Source organism: Protopterus annectens, chromosome 2.part1 (genome assembly GCF_019279795.1).
Source record: "Protopterus annectens isolate FY-2018-M chromosome 2.part1, PAN1.0, whole genome shotgun sequence".
Taxonomy (NCBI): Eukaryota; Metazoa; Chordata; order Ceratodontiformes; family Protopteridae; genus Protopterus; species Protopterus annectens.
Genome location: NC_056729.1, coordinates 1,835,484,732 through 1,835,510,117, shown reverse-complemented (window position 1 = coordinate 1,835,510,117; position 25,386 = coordinate 1,835,484,732). Strand labels below are relative to the sequence as shown.

At 40.8% G+C, this 25,386-nt stretch overlaps 1 protein-coding gene across 3 annotated transcripts in view; it reads left to right on the top strand.

Annotated features, from left to right (window-relative positions):
- AP2B1 (adaptor related protein complex 2 subunit beta 1) overlaps nt 1–25,386 on the top strand; it is a 1,330,026-nt gene that overhangs the window by 63,278 nt on the left and 1,241,362 nt on the right. For all 3 annotated transcript variants that reach the window (XM_044063279.1, XM_044063277.1, XM_044063278.1), the window contains exons 5-6: nt 4,626–4,871; nt 19,471–19,661. In XM_044063279.1, coding sequence (XP_043919214.1) covers nt 4,626–4,871; nt 19,471–19,661 — 437 coding nt within the window. The remainder of the gene's footprint in view (nt 1–4,625; nt 4,872–19,470; nt 19,662–25,386) is intronic.

Sequence of the window (25,386 nt, the reverse complement as noted above, 5' to 3'; positions counted from 1 at the left end):
TGAATATAGATACTCCCCCCTCCTTTTGTGCTTCGGTCCGAGTTTTGGGGCCGAAACGCATGGTATGAGTTATAACCTGGTAGTGCTGGGGTGCTCTCAGGAGCCTTGAACCAGGTTTCTGTTACTGCACAGACATCGATTTTTTTCCATACTGAGGAGAGTCTCGAGTGCATGCATCTTGAGGTTTAGACTTCTGGCATTGAGTAGCATTACCTTTAGTTTTTTTTATCTTTGGGTTGTCTATGGGGGTGGCAAGAGTCTTGGCCAGTATACGAAAGCCTAAGGGTGACAGGTGCAAGCTGTCCCTAGCGAAGCAACATGGCTTGTCAAGCATGTCATCCCAGGCTGACAGACACTGGATCCCCTTTGAATGACACCAATACTTTAGCCAATTGTTGAAACTGATCATTTTGTCTTTATACTGTGGCATCTTTCTTGGTGAGGGCAAGATGCTACTCAAGGTCAGGGACATACCAGCCTGGGCTACATGGTCAGAGAGCTCCTCTATGTCTCTTTTCATGTAGTCCAGGGAGGTACGTCTCAGGTCATTCACACCAGCATGGACAATGACAGAGTCATACTTGTACTTGCTTTGGAGTGACCTGAGTGCTTGCGTTATGTGGTGGATCCTGGCACCCGACAGGCAGCTTACAGTGACCTTCTCCTTGTTCAGTCTGGTGAGTGGGATGTCAGTGTGCCGGACAATAGAGTCCCCTATAACAAGTGTATTTGGTGTGTTGTTTGGCCTTATGGGCTGTGACTGTGAGGCACACTGATTTTGTGAGATATGTGATTTGTGGGTATTGTTGAGGGGTGGCTGTTGCTTGGATATCTGCTTAGGAGGTCTTTGCTGTTTAGGCCGATTTTTATTTAGTGCCTCTGAGTATGTTTTTGTGTGTTTATGTGTTTGGTATGCAGATGCAATAGGTCTGTGTGAGGCTGGATTTGTGGTGTGGGTGGTTACCTTTTCCTCCTGACTGTGCCAGTCTTGGGTTGAGAGAGCTCTGCCTCCAGTTTGGCTGTGTAACTGCATCTCTCACATGTATTAGAGTTTGTTGGAAGGAGGAGAGGGTTGTCTGTACATAAGGCAATTGTAACATTGCCTCAAAATTCCCAGATTCGCCAGCTGGACTGGAGAGTAACCTTGAAACTGACCCTTGGACATAACCAGATTAGTATAGGGAACTGTTTTTTTACTGATCAGATTAGGGAAGGGAACTGATTTTTCACTTGATCAGGAAGGACCAATCGGGAGTCTAATACTTATGAGAAGTCAAGGAGTGCTGATCTCTCATTATTTCTCTCCACTCCTGCAGTGCCAGTTATGAGGACTGCATTGTCCCATTTAAATCTTACTACACTTAAAGGGCAGACCATGCACAGGTGTTTTATTTTCTTCTTTGGCTCTATTTTTAAGTAGGTAAAGTTGGGTAACAAAAATCTTTGTAGGTCCTTGTGCTGTTATAAAGACCAAATGTTTAAACGAAAATTACTGCCATCTCCAAATGAGTCTTTATTTGAGTGCTGCTGTTTTCATTTTGCTTCTTTGTCATTGCTACATCAGAAACTTAATAAGTAATACACAGACAGTAAATGCGAACTTCTTTCTGAAAGGTCTGTATTCAGACTTATTTTTCTAAACTTCTGAGTACCATTTGTCAGGCAAATCATTGTAACTAGCTCATTATTCTTCCAGCTGTATGCTCCATATATTGGACGTTCCCTTTTTTAAAGCTAAAACAGACAGAAAGACAGACAGACACACACGTATGTATATATAATATATAGGATAGCACATGTTACGTTACCCTAAAAGTTTTTAAATGTGACTGTAGCAGTGTAGTAAGTGTGTCCTGGACATTTTACATTGATCTTCTTTGTAGACTTTCAAAATACAATGGCGCTTTTCAGTCCTTTAGCATGTTTAATTCCTAAAAACTCTGCTTTTGTCAGTGGTCTTCTGTATGTGGAGAATTTAACAATACCATTTAGAAGGAGCATATGATCTTGCATTGGGGAATAGACATTAGTACATTACAGTTTCACTTGGAGATGAAGCTTTAGAAGTATTTTTCTCTGCAACTCCTTCATTATGACAATTTTCAGAGTCTCTTTGCTGTTACAATAGAGTTGGTTGTGACACTTGTCCATTTAGGATCAGTAGTAGAACATTGACCAAATTATTTGGCTCCGATTTGTTTCTTAATGAAAAATAAGCTTTTTGTTTTCCTTCAGATTTTTTTTCTACTGTGAGCATTACAAGTACTTTTTTTGGAGTTTGAATTGCTGGTACACCACCAGATTTTAATTGCATGTCTGTTATCCACGTTGGGAAGCTCTCCTAAGCTGATCACTAAATTGCCGTAGTCACTCTGGATGTATCTGCTGTGGTTTTGCATAGAAACTGAAATGTACCTTTGACAATGTGATTTGATTTCTGAATGCATGTAGATTTTATGTTTTAGACTTTTTAAGTTCTCTCTCCCTTTTTCTTTTTTTTCTACAATATCAGCCTTTTCATAAGCCCCAAGATGCAAGTATTTTTTAGGTACAGTTATTTGAATAATCCTGTTTTTTTTTTTTTTTTTTAAACTAATGGCCTCTTTTGACTTTATTGTACCGGCAGGTGGCCAGACTATGGTTAATGGTGCTTACATGCCTCTCACTTGAGTGTTTTTCCGGCCTGTGCTGAACTTTGAACTCATCCAGCTACCTACTTAACTGAATAAACTACTTGAAATTCACCAAGGCATCTTTATTCCTTCTTTATAGTCTCCTAGATCTGATAGTTAAAGTAAATGTATGTGGACTAATCCTTTATACTCTGTCTGGTTAGTTCTGTAACCCTGTGGGTCACAGATGGGATAGCAGACCTGACTCAAGATTTCTATATTATAATAGGATCATAGAAAGTTACTAGGCTAATTGCCCTAGGGCCCTTACAAGTCTAGCCAAGTTCCGTCATTGTTTCCATGGTCTGCACCTATTGCCCCTGTCCAAGAGAGATACAGGTGGAACTCCTGGGGTGAATTTACAGTTACCATTCATTCGTTCAGATTGCACTTGAAGAGGGCCAAAGAGGTGCTCTACGTGACATCAGTTGGGAGTCTCTTCCACAGGTGCGGTAACCTCTGGGAGAGAAACCTGTACCTATAGCAGGTTCTGTTGTGTTACATAAGTGAGTAACCCATGAGCCATTGGAGTTTGGGATAAGCAGCATTTCCAGTAAAGCAGAGTCAGAGATTGTGTTATACGCAAGGCAGAGATCACCTCTCCGTAGTGTGTATGAAACTGAGTCAAGTGACAGTGATTTTAGCCAATCCACATAGAAAAGATGCTGAATACCTTGAATTTTTCCTTGTGAGGAACTTTTGTGGTCTCTCCAATCGATGATTACCTTAGTTTCATTCCCATCTGCTTCTGGGGGACGTCCTGAAATAAGAGGAGGACTTTCTTTTTAAATGGTAGGTGTGGTGGTCTTACTGTAAGTGCAGGTGGCCTCACTGGCAACATTTACTGGGACATATCTTGAGTAGCATTGTTGGAAGTTTAATAACTTGATGTTTTTTAATAAATTGCTATCTTTCTTTTGCTGTATGGTACTTGACAGACTGCTTTGTTGCAATAGTAGTGTCATCTCATGAGGGAATTTTGCTTGACTATTTGAACATGGGCATCTTTAAAGGTGTTACCAGCATATTTCTGTGTTTTGAATATTTTTGCTGTTTTTGTCAGTTCTCTGCTTTTGCAGTACATTTGTTTTGGGGTAACCGAATACCATTCTGCATTGCTTGTCTTAAATTGATAATCCAAGATTCCATACATGCCTTTTGCACATTACCAGATTGTGCCAAGAGACTTTTTCAAAGTTAACTGAAGACTGTGGGACTGTTTTACATGTCTCACAATTTATGTTCGTCTTTTTAATCCATCAGAGGCATCAGTCATCAGTAAAGGGTCTTGCCTAGATGCTTGATGTGCCTGATTGATTACAAAATTAAACATGATTCATGTAGTAAAGAGCATAAAACACTGACTCTGGGACTTGTGTCCTAAGTGCTGTCTATATTTTTGTCAGAGTGTAGAAGAGGTCAAGGTGGAGTCTTACTTGCAAAGACAGTTTGAAATTACGTTTGCTTAAAATAGTAGTTTATGAATCCTCTTAGGAAATGGTTGCTTTTTATTGTTTTGCTGACATTTAATTTCCATAAATGCTATGTGCCATTCAGTGTGACATATCTCGCTGCATTGGATTATGACACTGACAGATCAAAGAAAACATGAAACGGGAAGATGCTTAATCTTGGAAAAGAGCTTGTGTAAGAAGCATACGCAGACTAAAACATTTAGTTACTGTGGATGAGCTTTGAGCACAGACTGAGCTGAACATCTTTATCATTGTTATATAGTATGCATGTGGCAGCTTTGAGATTGAATCCTAAAGCCATAGTGCTGCTACTAGCGAATAGTGTTGATGCAGTGTTTATGAGAAGGAAATATGGGGGGAGTGAATTTCAAGCTACTTTTTTCTTGCAGTTTACTCTTGCTCAGAGAGGTGAAAAAGCAACCATCTGTCTCAGAATAGTATATTTACATTTCTTAACTTAATTTCTTTCTATCTTTAGGACTGTGAAGACCCAAACCCACTGATCAGAGCCCTTGCAGTGCGCACAATGGGGTGTATCAGAGTTGATAAGATCACAGAATACCTGTGTGAACCCCTTCGGAAGTGTCTGAAAGATGAAGACCCATATGTAAGGAAGACTGCAGCTGTGTGTGTAGCTAAGCTACATGATATTAATGCGCAGATGGTGGAAGATCAAGGCTTCCTGGATTCTTTGCGAGACTTGATTGCAGATTCCAATCCTATGGTAATTTACTTTCTCTCTCCAGTGTGTGAGTGCTGTGTTTAATCTTGTATTATCCTGGTTCCAATTGATTTTTTAATTCCTTTCATTTTTTATTCTTGTAGGTTTCCTCTTTAGCAATTGGGTTTACAGATGGGTGGTAATAAATTCACAGATTTATGCATAATATCATGCGTTATCAGTCGCAGAAGTTTGGATCTGTAACAAAAAAATAAAACCTATACCTCAGACATGTTACATACCAGTTATGTACAACCCTTTTTATTTACTGTCTTTAGCACCATCTATCAAATTATGTTGTGCTTCCTAAATTACCAAATGACTAACATTAATAGCATCACCAATATGCTGATACCTCTGTTTAACTCTTACCACTGAATGCAGTGAGTCATTTTGATTTTACAGTAATGATCAGCTCACTCAGCATGAGTGCACTTTGAAGTACTATGCCACAATAATATTGGACATTATTGAGCCACCTTTTGAAAGCAGACAAGGGAAGTCTTTCTCTTCCTTATATATCATAATGATTGTTGAAGGTGACCTATGTTTCCTGTTTATGCCATCTGAATCCTTCTGTTTATTGCTGTGTGCTCCACTTAGGAGATTGGAAGAATAAAGGACATTTATATCCAGTTTCCAAGACTAATGCACCAGTGCTTTTTGTTCTACTATTCTTGGAAATTGGAAGTATAAAGGGCATTTATATGAGATGTAAGCAAATTAATTTTATGGACTGCAGCTGACTGCAGACAGTACAGTTCACAGCAGAATAATTGGGAGAGTAGGACAATGTACCATTGGAATAGTAATAAAAATGTTGGGAAAGCAAGCAATCGAGATTTAATGCGGAAAGGAGAAGTGGTTAAGGAAATTTGGGTAGATAGCAAGGGGAATGCATGCTGATTTAAAAGGAGATACGGGTACAAGAGAATTACTAATCCAGAACTGCATTGTGATGTGGCAGTTTGAGATATGTTTAAGCACTTGCAAGGTTATTCTCATCACTGAATTCACTATGGCTAAGTTTTCGCTACAGGTAAGATAAGAAAAAGGCAAGTTTTCAGCAAAATGGCCACATGAAAATGTGTTTTTGTGTGGGAACTAGCCCTTTGGTTTAATGTTTGGAAAATTGAGTATTTGTAGTGCCGGAACAAGCAGTTGAGTTATCGTATGATCACAGAATGCTAGCATTTCGTAGTGTGGGTGGGTGGATGGGTGGGGGATTGTACAGTGAGGAGTGGGACTGCTATTCCTCCTCTGTTGTGTGATCTCTAAGTTGGGAAGAGTGTGTGATAAAGGGTGCTTGCCTTCCATTAAAAAATATATATATATATATATATATATATATATATATATGGGTGTGTGTTTTTTTTTTTTCCCCCAGTCTTTTTGAGTTTGAGCTTTTCAGATCCAACAATGTAGGTTCAATTTTTTTTTGTGAGTGTTCAGCTATAGGTAGTATCCTATATAGATGTATGAGTGTGTGTGTGTGTAGTATGTATCTATTTTACTTTGTGTGTGTGTGTGTGTGTGTGTGTGTGTGTGTGTGTGTGTGTGTATGTATGTATATATATATATATATATATATATATATATATATATATCTCCTGTATCTATCTCTTAATCAACCTCTCCATTCGGGAATCTACTGTACTGGAAATATGGAAATTCTTCTATACCACTCCTTTGCACAAAGGTGGCAACTCTGTTGAACCCTCTAACTATAGACCAGTCACTGTTCTCTCATCGCTCTCTAATATCCTTGAAATATGTGTACATACCCAACTACTGTCCTGTCTCAGTCACAAAAATCTCCTCACCCCCTCGCAACATGGTTTCCGCCCTAAACCCAGTACCTCGACTGCCTTAATATCCTTTACTCAAAAGGTTGCAGAAGCTAGGGACAACAACCTCCTCATCTCCTGTCTATTCCTTGATCTCTCTAAAGCCTTTGACGCAGTGTGTCATCCCATCCATCTTAACAAACTCTCGGACCTAAACCTTTCAACTTCTACTCTTGGCTGGTTCCAGTCCTACTTTACTGGCAGAAAACAAGCTGTTGGATGGCAGCAGGCTTTCTTACCCTTCCTTGCTGTGCAGACAGGAGTAGCCCAAGATTCCATACTCGGACCTATCCTTTTCAACATTTTTTCTAACAACCTATATTCATCCTGCAGTCTCATTTGTAATACAATACGCAGACGACTCTACTCTCTTATGTCTCTCCAATAGTGTCTCTGAACTACATACAGTAACACAGAATTATTTTATCTCTGTTGAAAAATGTCTCAGAAATCAACTAATCCTTAACCCGAAGAAAACTCAAATCCTTCTCTTCCTACCTCAGACACTCTGTCACCTTAAATCCAAATTTTCTCTTTCCTCCCTAGATGGCACCACTATCTCCCCTGCCTCACACAGAAAACTCTTTGGGGTAATAATTGATGACAGTCAAAAATTTAAATTGCACATGTAACAGGCCATCAAACAAATCCACCAAAACTTGGACTGTATAGGAACAAAAAATTCCTCACTACTGCCACTAAACGCACACTTGCACAAGCATTTCTCTTACTTAATCTTCTATCTGCTTCCCCGATCCTTACCAATATCCAAACTACCTCAATCCAGTGAGCAAATAAGTAAGTGTTTTCCAGAGTATGCATGTAGAGTTTAACAGTGATAGAGAAAGTGATGACAATGAGGTGCGTTCAGTGAGGTTACCAGTGTAAGCAGAGTACATACGGAATGGATGGGGAGAGTCTTAAAAGATGGTTTTGGTGGTCAAGTGATATAATATATAGTACTACATTTGCATTTACAGTGATTTATTAGATAGTCTAAATTCAGGCCTTAATTTTGAATAGTTTGTGAAGCCAGTATATGTGTGTGTGTGTGTGGGGGGGGGGGGGGGATACCATAGTTTGGGAACAAGCACAGAAAATCTGTTGTCAAAACAATGTTTGGCAGAAAATGTTTGGAGTTGGAGCTTGGTTACTGAGGTTTCATTTCCATTTGGGAAGGTGAGTCTTAGTGGAACAGCTGAAGAATAGAGAGCCAAGCATTCGGTTGGTGTTTGTTTCTATGGTTAACCAGTAGCCAGTTTTCTTTAGCTATTGTGAAGCAGTGGTGTTCATTTTGAGGGTGATTTGTGGTGAAGTGGCACTCTTCTTTTATTTACTAGGTTTTGTAGATTTTTGTTTTTGAGATGGTGGTGAACTAGGCCATATTGTAATTGTCCTGAGTAGAACACCTTTGTCAGTGACTGCTTCAGCTGGATAAAGTAGGAACTGTGAGCTGTTTTTCATTTGAAGAAGAGTAGGTGGTTGATTTTGTTTCCAAGTCTTTGAATGTGTTCCTAAAAGTTGAAAGATTGGTCTAGCCCAGGGGTCTGCAACCTGTGGCTCTGGAGTCGCATGTGGCTCTTCCACCCCTCTACAAGTGGCTCCCTGTAGCTTTGAAAAATAATGGCCACTCTGCCGCACACCAGTCACACGCATGTGTGCACACACAGTTACCTCTCTGTGCAGATTTTCACAGAATGACCTGACTTTTGCGTCCTATTTTTGGTCTGTTTCTCATAAAATTGTGGTTTTCTAGCAAATCATTGAGGGATGAAGTCAGAAAAAATAGACCTTTGAGTTTCAGACTTCACACCCTTCATAAAATACATGCTAATGCAAAATCTATTCTATCAACTTTAAGTTTGTAAAGCAATATTTAAAAAGTGTCCCTGTTTTTGGGCCCTTGTGCTCCATTATTTATGGCTTTGTTCAGATTTCTTGTTACAAGAGGTCAAGAGATATGACACACACACACACACACACACACACACACACACACACACACACAGCGAATGAGCAATCTCAACAAAGGAACAAAAATAGGGACGGATTTTAAATATTCCTCTTATAAACTTAATTCATTTATATTTAGTATAACAATTGTATATAAAACTGTATACTCTGTATTATCTTCATTTTAGGAGTTAAATTAGTTTTGTGGCTCCTGATGAATTTTATTTGGTGGGAGGGGGCCAAAAATTGCTCTTTTGATAGTGAAGGTTGAAGACCCCTGGTCGAGCCAGATCCTTAGGTAGACAAATGAGGGAGTTGCTTAGATTATATTTGTGTCAAAGTCTTTGATACTGAGCTGGAAAGGAGCTCATGCAAGTGCCTTTGTGGTGCTAAATATACAGACTTTGGCTCCTCTACAAAAGCTTATTCTTCAACCCCAAATAAAACACTTTTTTTTAGTTGTATGTCTGTGTGAAATTAAGCTTTTCACACCAAGTCCTACAAAATCAATCTGTAAATAACCATTTCATCTGTATATAAGAGGAGGTGAAGACTGTATAAGTAAAGGAGTAGCTTATTTATAAAAATGGAGAATAGTGTTGACAAGAACAGAATCCTGTGAAACACCAGAATGCGTAGGCTTTTTCTGAGACACAAGTGCTGATCTTAGCACTGAATGTTCTGTTCGAAAGGAAGACTGAACCACTAGGATGTTTCAAAACTGACACGGATATCTAAAAGGTGAGTTAGAAAAATGTGTGCCCAACTATGTCAAAGAAAAACTGAGTGGTTAGTCATGTCAAAAGCATTGGTTAAATCTATGAAGTTGGCCCTAGTTAGGCTTCCTGCATCAGTGTTAGCAAGTATGTCATCAGTCAAGTCCAGAGAGCTATTAAGGTACTCATTCCAGTCCAGAATAATTGTTGGTTGGGAAAATAGGTATTTCTGCAGGTATGTGATGAGATGGTTGCATATTTTGTCTAGGATTTTGCCCAGAGTGGGATGAATAGAGTTAAGACTGAAGTGGTTGAAGTTTGTTTAAATTCTTTGGGTATAGACCTAACAAATGTTCATTCATTTCCAAATTGTGGACATGGTGTTAGTGGTAAGCTAAGGTTATAAAAATGTATTAGTGGGGTGATTTATGGAATTTCTGCAGTGATAGCAAAACCAAAACCAAAGGCAGAGGTTGTCAGGACTATTTTGAAGAGTCCAGTGGGAATTGTTCTCATAAAGGTGTAATCTGTTTAACTCTATTTTTGGATGGTAGAATGGAAGTAGGTATTCAGAAGGGTCAGGATTTGTGATTGTGGAAATGGGAAGACATATATGCAGGAGTTTTTTTTTAATGTATGTTTGTATTCTAGATTTCTAGATTACATACAAATACAGACTGGCAGGCTGATTTTGTATTGAATTAGTTTAAATTTGACATAAGAAACAGTGTTACATTCCCCCAGACTTTTTGCTTCAATAAGAGCATTCTTCAAGGAACATACTTAATATGTTTAAAAATAAAAATCTTTTAACTTGATCCAGAGGCAAAACTATATGTACTTTTTCCAAAAAAGAAACCTGCCTCTCCAAATCGTAGCAGTTGCCTCAAATTGATGGCTGTGTTGATAGATATTGCCAATTCTAATTTTAAGGTAAATTGTAGTATTCTGCATGTTAGAATCTTTATACAGGTTGATGTTTATTCTTATGTCACTTATTCCCCTCTCATATTTGAAAAACAACATGCATAATTTCAGTAAACAAACTTCTATCCTTAAACAATACACTGGTCAGCCGTAACTAAATAAACTGAATTGTGCACTGTTATAATGCATTTTAAGGCTATTTGGGAGGCAGCTCCTTATGTAACTGTTAACGTTCCATAGTTTCAAACTTCGTCTTACTTTTCTTTTTCACTGATCTGATTGTCAATATCCCTTAAAAAGCTGGTTACTTTACACCTCATAAATTTCATTTAGAACACAGTATTTCACTGAAATGGTTTGCCAATAATGAAAAATAAGTGTGATTAGAAGAGTAACTAGAGCAGCCAAATAGTACTAATTACCAAGCCTTATGGCAAACTTTAGAAAGGCTGACTTCTTACTGTTGAGTGATACCCTGGCAAAATTTCAAGCCCCTGTAAACCCTGAGAATACTGCTGGATAAGTGGAACTGTTAGAAGAAAATCTATACAAGCATGTTAATAGCTGCATAGAGGCAGCTGTACCCACCAGGAAGAAGTAGAGAACTAACTCAAAAAAGCCACCCTGATGGAATCACGACATTGATAGACTGTGTGACAGAAGGACGAATACTATAGGAAGAATTAAGGAGTGTAGCACCCAGCAGGATAAAAGCACTTTCAAAAAACTAGACAAACAACTCGGAGGACAAGTAAAGTCTACAAAGGTCATGTTTGAGGTACATTTCCTCTCCGAGGCCACGGAGAACCACAAGGCATTCTTTAGCTGTGTGTGCTACCTCAAAGGAAATACACAATTGTTTGAGGAGCTCATTATTCATGGAGCCACCTAAACTGAGCCAGAAGATATATCAAACCTACTGGCTGATAAATTCAGCTCCAGCTTTACCCTGCTCTCTCTGTCAACCTCCCTTCCAGAAATACTGTCACATATGACTCCCTCTACAATCACTAGGGAACAGGTCCTGTGCTCTTTGTAACGCCTGAACACTACATCTGTGAGCCCAGACATTATTTCAGGATGCCTTCTAAACATCATGAAACATGACTTGTTAGGTCCTCCTGGAGTTGCTGTTTAACTGCAGCTTGCAAACAGGCTTCATGCCTCACGAATGGAGAACAGTAATAGAACAGTCATCCGCCTGCACAAAGGTGGGTCATCTACAGACCCATAAGTCTCAATGCAAAGCCATGGAAAGAATGACACTGGACTCAACTCACTGGTTTTGTCAAGGGCAGGTCATGCCTACTCAGCCTGGTTGACTTCTTTTGAAAAGGTCACCAAAGCAATGGATGAGGGCAAAATGGTTCACACTGCCTACCTTGACCTGCCAAGGCATGTGACACAATACCCCACTATTGCATTGCTGACAAACTCGAGAACTTTGGCATAAATCCTTATTTCACCCAGTGGATAGCCAGCTGGCTCACCGATAAGACCCAGGAAGTTAGAATTGGGGATTCCACTCTATAAATGGTACCAGAACTTGTCAGAGTTTTAGGATGCATGGCTAGGCTGAAAAAGGCCCTTGTTGTTATTGGTCTAGCACACACCTATGAACAACATATCCGCAAATGATAGCTATCTCATGCTTTGAGTTGATGAATTTAATAGGAAACCAAGTAAAGGCCAGATACTTGACAACACTGGGCTTGACAAAGGATTGGTAACAGATGCCTCGTAGCCCCTCTGCCAGAGGAAAAACAGACTTTTTAAAGTCCTGATTTTCTGTTCCATTGCACAGTGTTACCATCTGACCTATACAGATCCCCAACCCGCCTTTCAAAGGCTACTGAAACCTGTCTTTTGGTATGCTGCGGCATACTTGGATGATTCGGTCTTTCATTGACCAGAGTGGTAATGTCACCTAGTGAAAGTACAGGCTTTGGTGAAATCTATAAGACTGTCAGGTTTGACTATAAATGCTAAGAAAAGTAAGCAAGGTATGATAGCGAAGTGTATAGAATGCATTGTTAGAAGAGGGGTGTAAGAGACAGCTGAAATAACTGGGGCCATAAAAACTGGTCTGTACTCTCCGGTAAGAGGTAAGTGAAGGCTTTTCTTGGACTAGTTGGTTACTGCAGGAGACTTGTGCTTAGTTTTGCAACTATTGCCTGTCCTTTGATGGCCCTCACAAGAGGGAAGCTCCTGTCAATGTGCAGTGGTCTTTTGAGGTGGACAGAATATTTACTGAACTAAAAAGGGTCCTGTGCTACTGACTACTAAGTTTATCAAAGAGTTTATTCTTCATACCAATGCATCAGAAAAAGGTTTGGAGATGGTGCTTTCCAAAGATGTTCAAGGTGAGTAGCACTGTTTATGCTATATCAACAGAGAGCTGAGGAAAGCAGAAAGATGATATTCCACAGTTGAGAGTTCCTTCCTATAAAGGTGGCCTTATGTGCCGTGAAGTACTGTTAGCCACTTCAGTTTGGTTACTGATTGTGCCCCATTGTAGTGTCTGAGTAGGGTACAAAGTGACCCACAGGCTTGGCCTAGGCAGTAGAAATGTAGCTGAGTTGTTCAAGGCATGCAACTCAATGAGACCAAAGCTCTAGTTTTTGTGCTAGGAGAGGTTTAGTTGTAGCATACTAGTTTTAGCAAATGGATAATGGGTCTTGAAAATGTGTCCTGCAGTATGGCATATGGGAACATTCCTACAGCAGTTAAGGAGACACTAGCCAGGTATTGATTATTGGCTAATGTTTTATGTAGTAACGTTGAAAGGTATAGAATTATGAAGTTTATTCCTCTCTTGAGGGGTGAGGTGGAGTTTGCACAGGAGACCCAAGAGGCATTAAGCATCTGTGAGTCCATTTGGTCTTATACTTTAAAGAATCAGTTTACAATGTAGAACGGCTGCTGGGGCCTGCTCAAGACCTACAGCTTGGGACATCTAAAGACAGACTATTGTTGAACAGGTTGTGGGAGACATAGTACCGTGGATGAAAAGAATCCACAGGTACATTTCTGTTTTGTTTCAGGCAAAGTGGGCAATATTTTGGTTTTCTTGTGACTCTGTGGAAAACTAACTTCAAGTTTTATAGAAATTCTGCCTCCGTTACCTCCTAGGAATTTTTAGAGTAGATGTATGTGTATGTATATATTGTGTGTATTTGTGTGCATGCTTGTGAGCATGTGCTTGTATGTATGTATGTATGTATGTATAAGAGTCTACTATAGAACTTAAAAAAAAACCACAGAGAACTAAGTACTTGAATAAATGTGTTTAAAACTGTACTGATTGAACACAAATTAAAAAAAAGCTGAACAAGATAATCTCTCTTGAAAATTTTTTATGCTGGGGAAAGCCCTCGTTTACCCCATACACCCCCCTGCTATTTAAATGTAACTCCTAGATTGCACTACTGTGGGGAAAGGGTTCTCAGTCCCCACTGTATCACAATCTCTCATATGAAAAAACTGTCAACTTGTGATCTTTAAACATACAATCACTTTTGCCAGCTTTACAACAGTGTTACAGAAGGGCATCCTTGTGTACTGGCATGCATACATACCGAACACAGCTGCAAACTCGGTGCTCTGGTGTTCGACATCTACTGATGTTGAAAATGTCAACAAATGCATGTGGTACGCTGCCAGCTTTTTTAGCACCAGTATAGTTTGTTGAATACTGTTATGGTTGGGAAAGTGTATCGCATGCACTTGTTTACATTTTTCAACATCAAACACCAGAGCATTGAGTTTTGCAATTGTTAGGTATGCATATGTGCCAGTAAACAAGGATGTTGCAGTATTCTTTACTTGGCAATCTCCTGCCCAGGGCAGCCCGACATTTTGCCAGTATATGAAAGCCTTATGATCTTGTATGAACTGTTAGTTACACATGTGCTCCGTGCACCTGCTGAATTATACCACCAGTATGTTAATCCATTTAAACACTTTAAGAATGTTTAGTTAAATCCTGGACATTAATGCACAATACATAATTTAGACAAAATGGTAGACATTAGATTGCTCATTTAAGCAGGCCCCTAAATGTGCTCAATAGCTGGGTAAGCAAGCCATGGAGCCCATCTTGCTATTATCTTTTGTCTGGACCTAGCCAGTGTAGTGCTGGTGCATCTTTTAACTCGAAAGCATAAAAGTCTTTCATAAGCTCATTCAGATAGGGGGCACTGAGACTTGTAGTTGTTAGTTATGGCTTTTTGACCAGTAAGATTTGTGTATACGTCAACACATTCCTTTTAAGAATGATTGGACCGTGTAAAGAAAGGGAAGTTAGGAGCTTGATGGCAACTTGACTCAATCATTCCACATATCATTAACAAGTAATTGTAAAGCTTCCTTAAAGTGGCCCAGTCTGGTGCTTTCCTAAAGTATATGAAGCCAGTTTCCTGGGATATATTTTTTTATATATCTTTATGACTTTGTTTCCATGTGTTTATTAAACCTATGGAAACTTGCTCATAATTTCTGTAATTCAAAGCACTAATTTAGGGTATTCACTTATTTTAACTTGAGCACACTTAAGTCCTTCGCTATAACTGAAAGTCAGCTATACCAAAAAGACCCTTACTCGTCAGATCCATATATGTTTTGGAACTTCTCCCCATTTTTGAATGGCATATCATCAAAAAGATCTTCCCAATAAAAAGAGGATGCCTTACCCTAGACCACCACTCAAAAACATACTTTGAATACCCAACCAGGATGTAAGACTATTAGTGCAAGTTCATACAACCAAGTACTAGCCTCTGAGTTCACCAACAGATGCTTTATGGTCTCCAAAAACTGTTGTTAACCTTGACCTGTGAATGATATGACCTATCCCCAGATTCCAAAAGCCCCTTCCCAAGGCTTTTCATGCCACAAAATTCCCAAAGGGGTATTTATTTCCAAATCTACCTGTAGCTGTCACTGCTAGGTCTACAGAAAACACCTAAACTTGCTGATTTGACATAAAAATTAAAATGTGGAGTCCCAAACCCTCTAACCACTGTTAGGAGAGTTATCCCCTTCCATTGCATCCTAGTCTTATTGACCCAGATAAAGTAAGTAACAAATGTGTTTGACTTTTGCAAAGGACACATGGGGGTGGGGGGGTCACCAACAAATTTTCAACGTGCTCTGTCACTGCTCATATTTGTAGCTGTTATTTCTGCTTGAATTTGTATGTATTTTACGTGTTTAGTCTTACTTTATTTAAAGTTTTTTTTTGTTTTGTTAATGCTGATTGCTACATTTTTGCAGTTATGGTTACAGTTGGGGACAAGAGTGAGAACCACTGTAACTATAATAAAGTGGGAATCATACATGACCCCAGAAATGCAGGCCTGGGGATTCTTGGACTCTTAACTCATTTTCATTTTTTAAAGGTTAAGCCACCACTGAGGCTGTACCAGAGGGAATGAGTTAACACAAACGCCCTGGACTAGTTAGTCCATGTACTCAGAGGTGTGAACATACTGGACCTGGACCTCACTAACTTGGGAAAATGCTGCAACCCCCCCCCCCCCAGGTGTAATGTCCAGTCTGATAAGGTCGTACTACAAAGCTGTCTTCTTTGAAATGAAACCTGGCACACCTAATAACCCTGGAACATTTGGAAACTATTCAAAGGCAGCTATTCTACTGTTAAGTGATAAACAAGCTAAATTTCAAGTCCCCCAAACCCTGAGAGCACTGCTTTGTTTGTGTCTTTTGGCTTTTCTGGTTAGGGGTCGCCACAGCAGAACTCCGGTCCGCTAATGATTGGCAGTAGATTTTTACGTACTGACATGCCGGGCCTAACGCACAGCCTTCAACGAAGGAACACCCATTCACGCATGTCGCTACACAGAAGACGCTCTTGAGAGTCAAACGGGCAACGTCTAACTGTGAGGCGACAATGCTACCGCAGCACCACCACCGCAGTAAACCCGGAGAGCACTGCTACAGGTACAAAATTATTCAGAGACCTGTACAATCATGTTAATAAATGCATAGAGATGGCTTTGCCTAACAAAAATAAGCAGACACACGCACACACACACATATCATGGCAAAAACTAGAAAGTTTTTATCCATTTGGTAATTGCACTGTCATCGGTCTAAACCAGCAACATAAAGGACAAATCAAGTCTACCAACCAAGGACAACCATAAGGCTCTCTTTAGCCCTGTCCATGACCTTAAAGGCTGTACACAAGTGTGCAGAACTATTGTAAATAGAATCACCTGCACTGAGCCCAAAGATATAACAAATTCAGCTCTAGTTTTATCCCTACCTCACCCAGTTATCACTTTGAAGCAGGTACTTGATGTGCTATCACAGGTAAAGAATACAGCATTGAGGGGTTCCAGTGCTGTCCCAGGATGCCTCCTAAATAGCACGAAACAAGATCTATCTGTGCCACTAGAGTCACTGTTCAATTAGTCTTCAGAGAGGCTTTGTGTCACACGAATGGAGAACTGCAGTGGTTATCCCTTTACATAAAGGTGGACCTTTTCTGGCCCCATAACTGCAGACCCATAAGTCTGATTTAGTTTTGTATGCAAAGCCATGGAATGAACTGTCATGGAAATGATTAACGGTGACATAAATCTTCAGACACCAGGTTCAACCCAGTTTTTTTTTTTTTTTTTTTTTTTTTTTTTTTTAAAAGAGCAGGTCATCCCTTCTTAATTTAGTGGACTTCTTTAATAAGGTCATTAAAGCACTGGATGTGAGCAAAACCATGCACTCTACTTGCCTTGACCTGTCCAAAGTATTTTATACAATGCTCCTCATGGACATTGTAGATATACTTGCAGAATTGGGTGTAAACACTTGTGTCATCAAGTGGATAGCCGGGTGGCTATCGGATGGGATCCAAGAAGTTAGGATAGGGGAGTCCATCTCCACAAAAAGGTTGGTCTCCAGCTGAGTCCCTCAGAGCTCTGTGCTGGGTCTACTCCTTTTTGTCAGCTACTTCTTTGAAGTGTAGGCTAACCTCAGCGGCCATTGGCTGACCAAGTATGCAGATGATTGCAAACTGTGTGCAGCTGTAGAATCTTCTCACTAGACATTAATGTCTCCAAGAAGGGCTGATTCAGACAAATAACTGGTGCCAGAGCCACAGTCTAAAACTCTGTGCCAAGAAATGCTTTATAGTATCCTTTGGAAAGTTAGCTACTCCTGAAAACTACTTCATTGATGACACACCTCCAAGAGGAGACCTAGTAGTCTTGGATTTAGGGAGGCATGTAGGTGTTAACCTGGCCTTTGACCATCATATATCTGCAGTAGTAAGGAAATCATTCTGTGTTGCAAAACTTACAAGCAAGGATTTGGTATCTAGGTCCCAAGGGAGTTCTAGCTCAACTGTATTTGTTCATCATCAGACAAATCATTGAATGCAGTGCCCCCTTCAGTATTTACCAGACCAGGGACATGCAACAACTGGAAGTCCACAGAGATTCCTCACAAAAAGGATACAAGGTGTAAATCTTATCCTGTGTGGATTGCCTGAAGCCCTGTCATCTCTCTCCTACAGACTGTTGAAGGACAATTTTATGCGAGGCATCCTTAGATCCCTAGCTGACACATCTTCTGCATATCTGAGAAACAAATGGCATCAGAAGTACCAAATCTAGGGACTTAAGCCTTGCTTATGACATGAATAGTACATGCTGGAGGGACAGGTATGTGTCTCGGAGATCATTCTTTCTCTGGAACAGGCTTCCCATCATTATGGAGCAGAGTTCTTCCCTAATCCAATTCAGGAACAGCTTGGAGCAGTACATGGGGAATCAGAAATTCACCCCTGGTCTGGCACCTGTATCACTAATGGACTGAGGGAGCCTGTAAATGCTAGACCACCCATGCGTGAGCCTGCATATAGCCCTAAGAATAATCTTAGTTTTGAAAACTTGTCTGATACATCTAGGATGTATGTGTAGGCTTAAAAAGACCCCTGTTGACATTGGCTGAGTATACACCTACAAACCTATGAATGCACCATCTTTACTTGCGTCTTAGCTTTGATATGGGAAACCTTATATTTGTCTTTGTCTCAACATCCCTATTGATGCATCTAGGCTGGGGCTTCTACCTGCTACTCAACACTTTCATGACTTTCTTTATAGTTATATTTGCAGTGCCTTTGAAGCATAGCTGCTGTCTTTGTGTCTCACCACATGTAGGATCCTTATGGCTACTTTTATAATCAAAATTGCAGTTCACCAAGGGTTTTGGCCTAATGTAGATGCCCAGTTTTGTCAAGTAGTCCATTTACAGAATTAACCCAATCTCTGTAATTTCTAAGGATAAATTACATTACCCTTTGGAGGAAGTTAATATTGTTTATTACTTAAGGTCCAAGAGAGTCTCCCCCACCCACTTGCAGCATAGGGAAACCATGCACACCTGAAGTAATTAGCCTCACCACTGGGGTGCATGAGTGTGTTTTTATATGGATCACATTTAGAGGCTCTGTACAACCAGTAGAAAACTAGGAAACTCATGGTCTCCACTGTCTGTGTTGCTAGTCAGTCTTTAGTCATTTGGGTCACTGTCAGGACTTCATCCATCCATCCATCCATCCATGTCACAGAGCCATTTAACAGAGCAGTACTAGAATTAGCAGTTAATGTATGATTAGACATGTTTGAAAGGAATATATGCATTTGGTGCAGACAACAGCCTTAGTCACCAGTACAGGTTCATCAGAATGAAAGCATTTGAATGTTGCTAATATTAACCAGTGCAATTGCAATGAAGCAGAAGGTCTGCTAAATGCAGATATAAACCAAAAGGGCTAATATAGCTATAAACCACTAATTGAGAATAACAGTTAACAAAGTGGTCTGATTATGTTATAAAATGATTAATACTGTGACTTTTTTTAAATTTTTTATAGTACATCTGCTGCTTGCAACAGTGGCGTTTTATGATATCTGCTACACATTACTCAAGAAAAGGTTGAGCATCTGTAGCAAATTTGTTTTCATTTTTTCAATGTTTTGTTTAGATAAGGGGTTAATAGATGAAATAGCCGATTTAAAAAATTAATTAAAAAGTGTTTTATTGGGATGCAGACTGGTATTATTTTTGCCATTGTAGTTATGCTGCAGGTAGTGATGTGCTGTTTCATGTGTTGAATTTGATATGTTGCAGGTTGTAGCCAATGCAGTAGCTGCCTTGTCTGAGATTAGCGAGTCTCATCCAAACAGCAACCTACTCGACCTTAACCCCCAGAATATTAACAAGCTGCTGACAGCCCTTAATGAGTGCACAGAGTGGGGGCAGATCTTCATTCTGGACTGTCTCTCTAACTACAACCCCAAAGATGACAGAGAGGCTCAGAGGTATGTTTTATAACCAGATGGTCCATAAACCTGATATCAGCACAGATTGATATCCTGATAGTCAATTTTGTTCTCTTTGTAACCGTATTTATTATATCACAATACATTGGGAAAGCCAAGTCAGATTGCATTAGCGTATAGTAATCGAAGCAGTCTGAGTGGTGTGAGTTGCACATATTGTGGAATAAATTCAGTTAGTACAGTTATGCGCATTTTTGTGCTGCGTTTGTTCTCTCTTGGTCTGCTGCTGATTAGGAATGAATGAGCACATATCCATTATTGGAATTTATTGTCTTAGTGTTGGATCAAGATTAGAGTGTGGTTATAAGAAAAAAATGAGTTCCAGTTTTTTTGGTGACTGGACCTGTGCCATATGTTCCTTTTGCAGATGGTTTTGCAGTTGAGTATATTTTAACACGTTGATGCCATTGGCACTGTGATTTAATGAGGCATGTGAAGTTCTACTGTACTGATATTTTATGTAAAGTGTATTAAAATCAAACTGAGAGCAGGAAATGCAACATTAGGCTTTGCTTCTGCATTTAATTTGCTTTCAAACACATTTCCTCTGATACATTGGCTCATTAGAGTAGAAGAATGAAGCCCTTTATGCAAGACAGTCAGCTGGAGTTTTTGTGGATCAGGTTCTGGGGGAGAGTGTGGAAATGCAAGACTTTATCAGCTTGACCATCCTATAGGGGGACTATGATTTCTGCTGACACTAGGACACACCTGTTGGAGGCTGAGGAGTGCTTCTTGGATACCAACAAGATGTCACTGCAGTCGTAGTATGGGAGAAAGTGATTGAGTGGTGTCAGGAGGGTGACACCCATGACATCATGCTTAACCTGCCAAGTTAGGGGTTCCCTGCCTCCTGTATCTCAAAAAAAAAACCTCTCCCCTGCCATATACATGGTGCCTGTTTACCAGTTCTTGACTCTCTTGAAGGGTGAATGCTAGTTCTACAGGAAGTAGACCACAAGGTCATTCTGCCTCTGAAGAGGGAGGGTGCCCCTGCAGGCTTCTGTCAGTCTCTTGCTCAGGCTAATAAGGTGGGGAGAGTTTGGTGGTATTAGAGGTAGATTGCAAGGACATCCTCTCTTTGGAGAGGAAGGGCCCACCTGCAGGTTCACAGCAGGGCTTGGCCAGACTTCTCCCTGATAACAAATATAGTGAGATGAGTACTTGGGCTAATTGTGGGGATGCAGGCAGACATCATAGTGAGTGGTTGGGTGACCACAGTAAGAAAAAAATGGATGTTCGTGTTTCACTATTGCAGTCCTAACCAATGGGTTATCCGGCTCCCAGCAGCCCTCGATCGGCCAGAATACCAGCGGTGAGTAAATATGACATCGGCTTTTATCAGTTGTAAAGAACGTCAGAGCATCCGATGCAAAAAGAGGCAGCCGACGTCACTTCGCCAGTCTTCCTTGCCACGGAGCCCGAAGCAGAAGCATGTTTGCATGAGTGCCAGTTGGCAGTTTACCTTTCTGGTTTCCGACTACAAAGTTGAAGTCAACTACAGTTAAGTACCCCATTGGGGAATCCTCTTTTCTTGCCTTAACGAATGTCAGAAAAAGTCAATAATTGTCTTACCTTTGGAAAGCAGATTCCCTATAGAGATTTTCATTCCTATTGTTATTTGTTTAGGCCTTGACCACAACATTCCTAATTGTGACATCTGTGCTTCCATTAATCCGCGGACTATTCGTCGCCTGGCTAAGCTTTTAGTGAAACATTTTGGAGTGTGGCCTGAGTTTGTCAGTATGGCGTCCACTGGTCTTCAGGCTTCGGATATCCCTAAGAAGTGTAAGGGCAAGGACCATGACAGGCTTCAGAAGGTCAAGTTTTCAGATGATAAGTTGGTAGTCAGCCAGTGAGGCGCCTTTGTAGCCCCTGCAGTCAGCGGATTTTCAACCGCAGGCCTCAGTTGAGACCATTTCAGAGTCCCTCGGGCCTCCGGCTTCCATTTTGTCTTCTGACTTTCCACCTGTTGCCACTTCAGCTGGATCTGGAGCCCCTAGGCTGGCTCCGGTGTCCGAGGTCTCTGTTCTTCATTTGGACAGCAAGCTCATACTGACAACCTCTGCCACTACTTCGGCTGTTGCCAGGCCTCCCGAGTCCTTCAGACTTTGGAGGTAAATCTTCCAGTCGTAAGCCTGTGAAGAAACAGGCTCCAGTTTCCTGTCGTTCCTTCATTCTCAAATGGTTAAAATGGCTGGTGACCTTTTGACTTTTATTAGGGGTTCACAGCTTCCTCCTTCAAAAAGGGGTAGGGATGTCTCTCCTGAGGCTTTATCTTATTCCGGTTCTGATACTTCTAGCATTTCTGCTGATGAAGAGGAAGTTTCTTGTTTTTTTTCTCCTTTTGAGGATTCAGATGCAGAGGAATCCATTCCCTCTGCTTCTCTTCTAGAGAATTTCTCTTTTGGTGATACTTTGAATACTCTCAGGGAGCATTTTAAATGGGAAAGTCAGGATTATCCCCAATCTAAGAAAAGGATCAGGGAGTTCTTGGATTTGCCACAGCATAAGCCTCTGGCTATTCCTCCAGTGTTGGAAGTAATTGATGTTTTTCTGGAAAATTCCTTGACTCCAAATTTAGATGTTCTTTGTGTTTCACTGTTTCAGTCATTACATTTGGGTAATCTGCTGGCAGGTTGCCCTCAGTCGGCCTGAATATCAAAGTCTTGGGTCCTGCGTCAGTTGCTATTTCTTCTTCCGTGATGTCGGGTCATCAGGAGTATAAAACGGGCAACCAACGCCATTTTCTCCAGTCTTTCTTGCCGCACGATGCCTGAAGCAGAAGCAGTTCGCAAGTGCCGGTCAGCCGACTCCTGAAATTTTCGCATTCGAGTTTAAGAATCGAAGTCTTCAATTAAAGCTAAGTACCCCATTGGGGTAACTTTTTTTTTTTCTTGCTCCATACCGATGTCAGTAAAAGTTAATAATTGCATTACTTGTGGGAAGCAAATACCTCATAAGGATTTCCATTTGTACTGTATTCCTTGCCTAGGCCCAGATCATAACATGCCTTGCTGTCGGTTTTGTGCTAGATTCAACCAACGCACTGTTAAGCGTCTGTATATCTTTTCAAAATATTTTGGAAACAGATTTATTACCCTGAAATGTTGTCGGATAGCAATCGGACTACCGGAGTTCACAAAAAACGCAAAGAAAAGGATAGAGACAGACCGTCGAGGTCCAAAACTGATGAAGCTTCTCATAAGCCAGTCGCCGGTTCACCGGTCCTCAGTGAGGTGCTTTTGCAGCCCCTGATACCCGCTACTTTCGAGTCGCAGGCCTCTACTGAGACCCATGTGGAGTCAGGCATGCCGTGAGATTCTCCAAGTATTGTACCCGCGGATGTCTCTCCCTTGGATGGGTCCAGAGCCGCTGAGCAGGCACCGGCTTCTGAGTGTGTTTTCAGGCCTCAGCATTTCTATATAAAACAGACACCAGCTTCAAAAATAAAGACAAAAGCAGCTCCTAAGGCTAAAAAACTGATGCATGAGCCACGTGCTCAGGCCTCTATGCCCAAGAAACAGATTATCAAATGGCTGAAGACTTAATTACCTTGATGAGGGGTTCCCAACCCCCCCCACCCCCCGATAAGAGACCTAGGCAAGACACTGATTATCAATCTTCAGATCAGGTTTCTATTTCTTCTGATCAGGAATTTTCTATGCCATCCTATGAGGATTCAGATGGAGAGGAATCCATCTCATCTCTATCTCCTCATGAAGATTATTCTTTTGGTGAAACTTTGCATACTTTGAGGGAACATTTTCATTGGGAGAGTCAAGATTTTTCAGAATCAAAAAAGAGGCTTAGGGATTTCCTTCTCCCTCAGCATAGGCCTTTGGCCATACCTCCTGTTTTAGACATGGTTGATATGTGTTTTTGGAATCAAGCGTGGCTCCAGATTCCCTACCACTGGCTCCTAGCAAGCCAGACAGATATTACAGGGTTCCTGACTCCCACAAATTTTTATTCAAAAATCCTGCTGCTGACCCTGAAACTATCTCACAGGGTCCCAAAGGTGTAAAGGCCTCAACAGCTAAGAATCCTACCCCCTCTGATAGAGTTTCCAGGGCACTGGATAGATGGGGAAAGAAGGTTTATACGTCTGCAACCTTGGCAATTAGGGCCTTAAACTGCCAGTTTCATATGCTTAAATATCAACAGCATGTTATGGGATTATTGAAACAGAAAATGATGTTGATTTTTGAATGTGTGGAAAATAAAGAATTACAGCAATTATTGCATGTAGCATAACAGGTTGGAAAGCATACTTTGCAATGTCAATACCATGGTTATGTGGTACATAAACAAGCAGAGGGGCAGACATTCCTACCCCCTTTGCAGACTAGTCATGGCATTGTGAGACACAACCTTGACTTACCAAGTACATCTTCAAGCTCATTTCCTGCCAGGAAAACAAAATACTCTGGCAGACTTCATGCTCATTTCCTGCCAGGAAAACAAAATACTCTGGCAGACAACCTAAGCAGAAATCTTATGGACCCTCACGAGTGGAAACTGGATCCACAAGTCTTCAACATGATAACCGAGAAGTGGGGGAGCCCAGACATAGATCTGTTTGCCTCTCCCCAGAACTATCAACTGGACAAATTCTGCAAAAGGGCTTATCACAGACAAGCATGGAAAGTGGATGCCCTATCCTTCAGTTGGAAAAACCTATCAGTGTATGCCTTTCCTCCTCTGCCTCTTCTTCCCAAGGTCCTACTAAAGGTCAGACAGGAAAAAACAAAAATGATCCTAATTGCCCCAAACTGGCCTCGCCAGCACTGGTACCCAATTCTAAGGAATATGTCTCAACTCCCTCCTTGGTACTTGCCTCAAATACCTCATCTACTGTCTCAGCAGAACAATCAAATTCTGCACAATCGGCTCCAAACTCTGAACCTGGCAGCATGGCTGATCATGTAATTATTCAAACAACACCTCTCAGTAAATCTGTGATGGATGTCATTTTGGAAGCCAGAAGGCCTAGTACTAGAAAATCTTATGCTGATAAATGGAAGAGATAATGTGCTTGGAACCAAGCACAAGGGGCTGACACAGCAAAGCCAAATATTCCTCAGATTTTACAATACTTGACTGAGATGCTTGACCAATAAAAATCCATGCCTCTGCCATCTCTGCTCATTATAACACAGAGCCTCCCATCTTCTCACATCCTTTGCTAAAACAGTATCTTAGAGGGGCCAAAAACTTAAGGCCTCCCAGAAAATCACCAATTCCTGCATGGGAACTCAATTTTGTGCTGGAAAAGCTCACTCTGCCTCCATTTGAACCAGCAGCTACTGGAGATATAAAGTTTTTATCTTGGAAAACAGCAATCACTTCAGCAAGAAGGGTTTCAGAACTACAGGCCCTCATGGCTGTGGATCCTTTTATTATATTCTACCCAGACAGGGTGTCCCTCAGGACCTATCCTTCCATTATGCCTAAGGTGGTATCCAGTGTGGCTCTTAATCAAACCATTCACCTGCCAACCTTTTACCCAAATCCGCAGAACAAGGGGGAGCGGATTCTGCATTCCTTGGACGTACACAGACAACTAAGATTCTACTTAAACAGGACCAAATCTCTAAGAAAGTCTGAGCAGCTACTGGTGGCATTTGCTGCAGGATCAGAGGGAAAGGCTATTTCAAAGCAGACTATTTTAAAGTGGATAAGCCACTGCATTAGTTTCTGC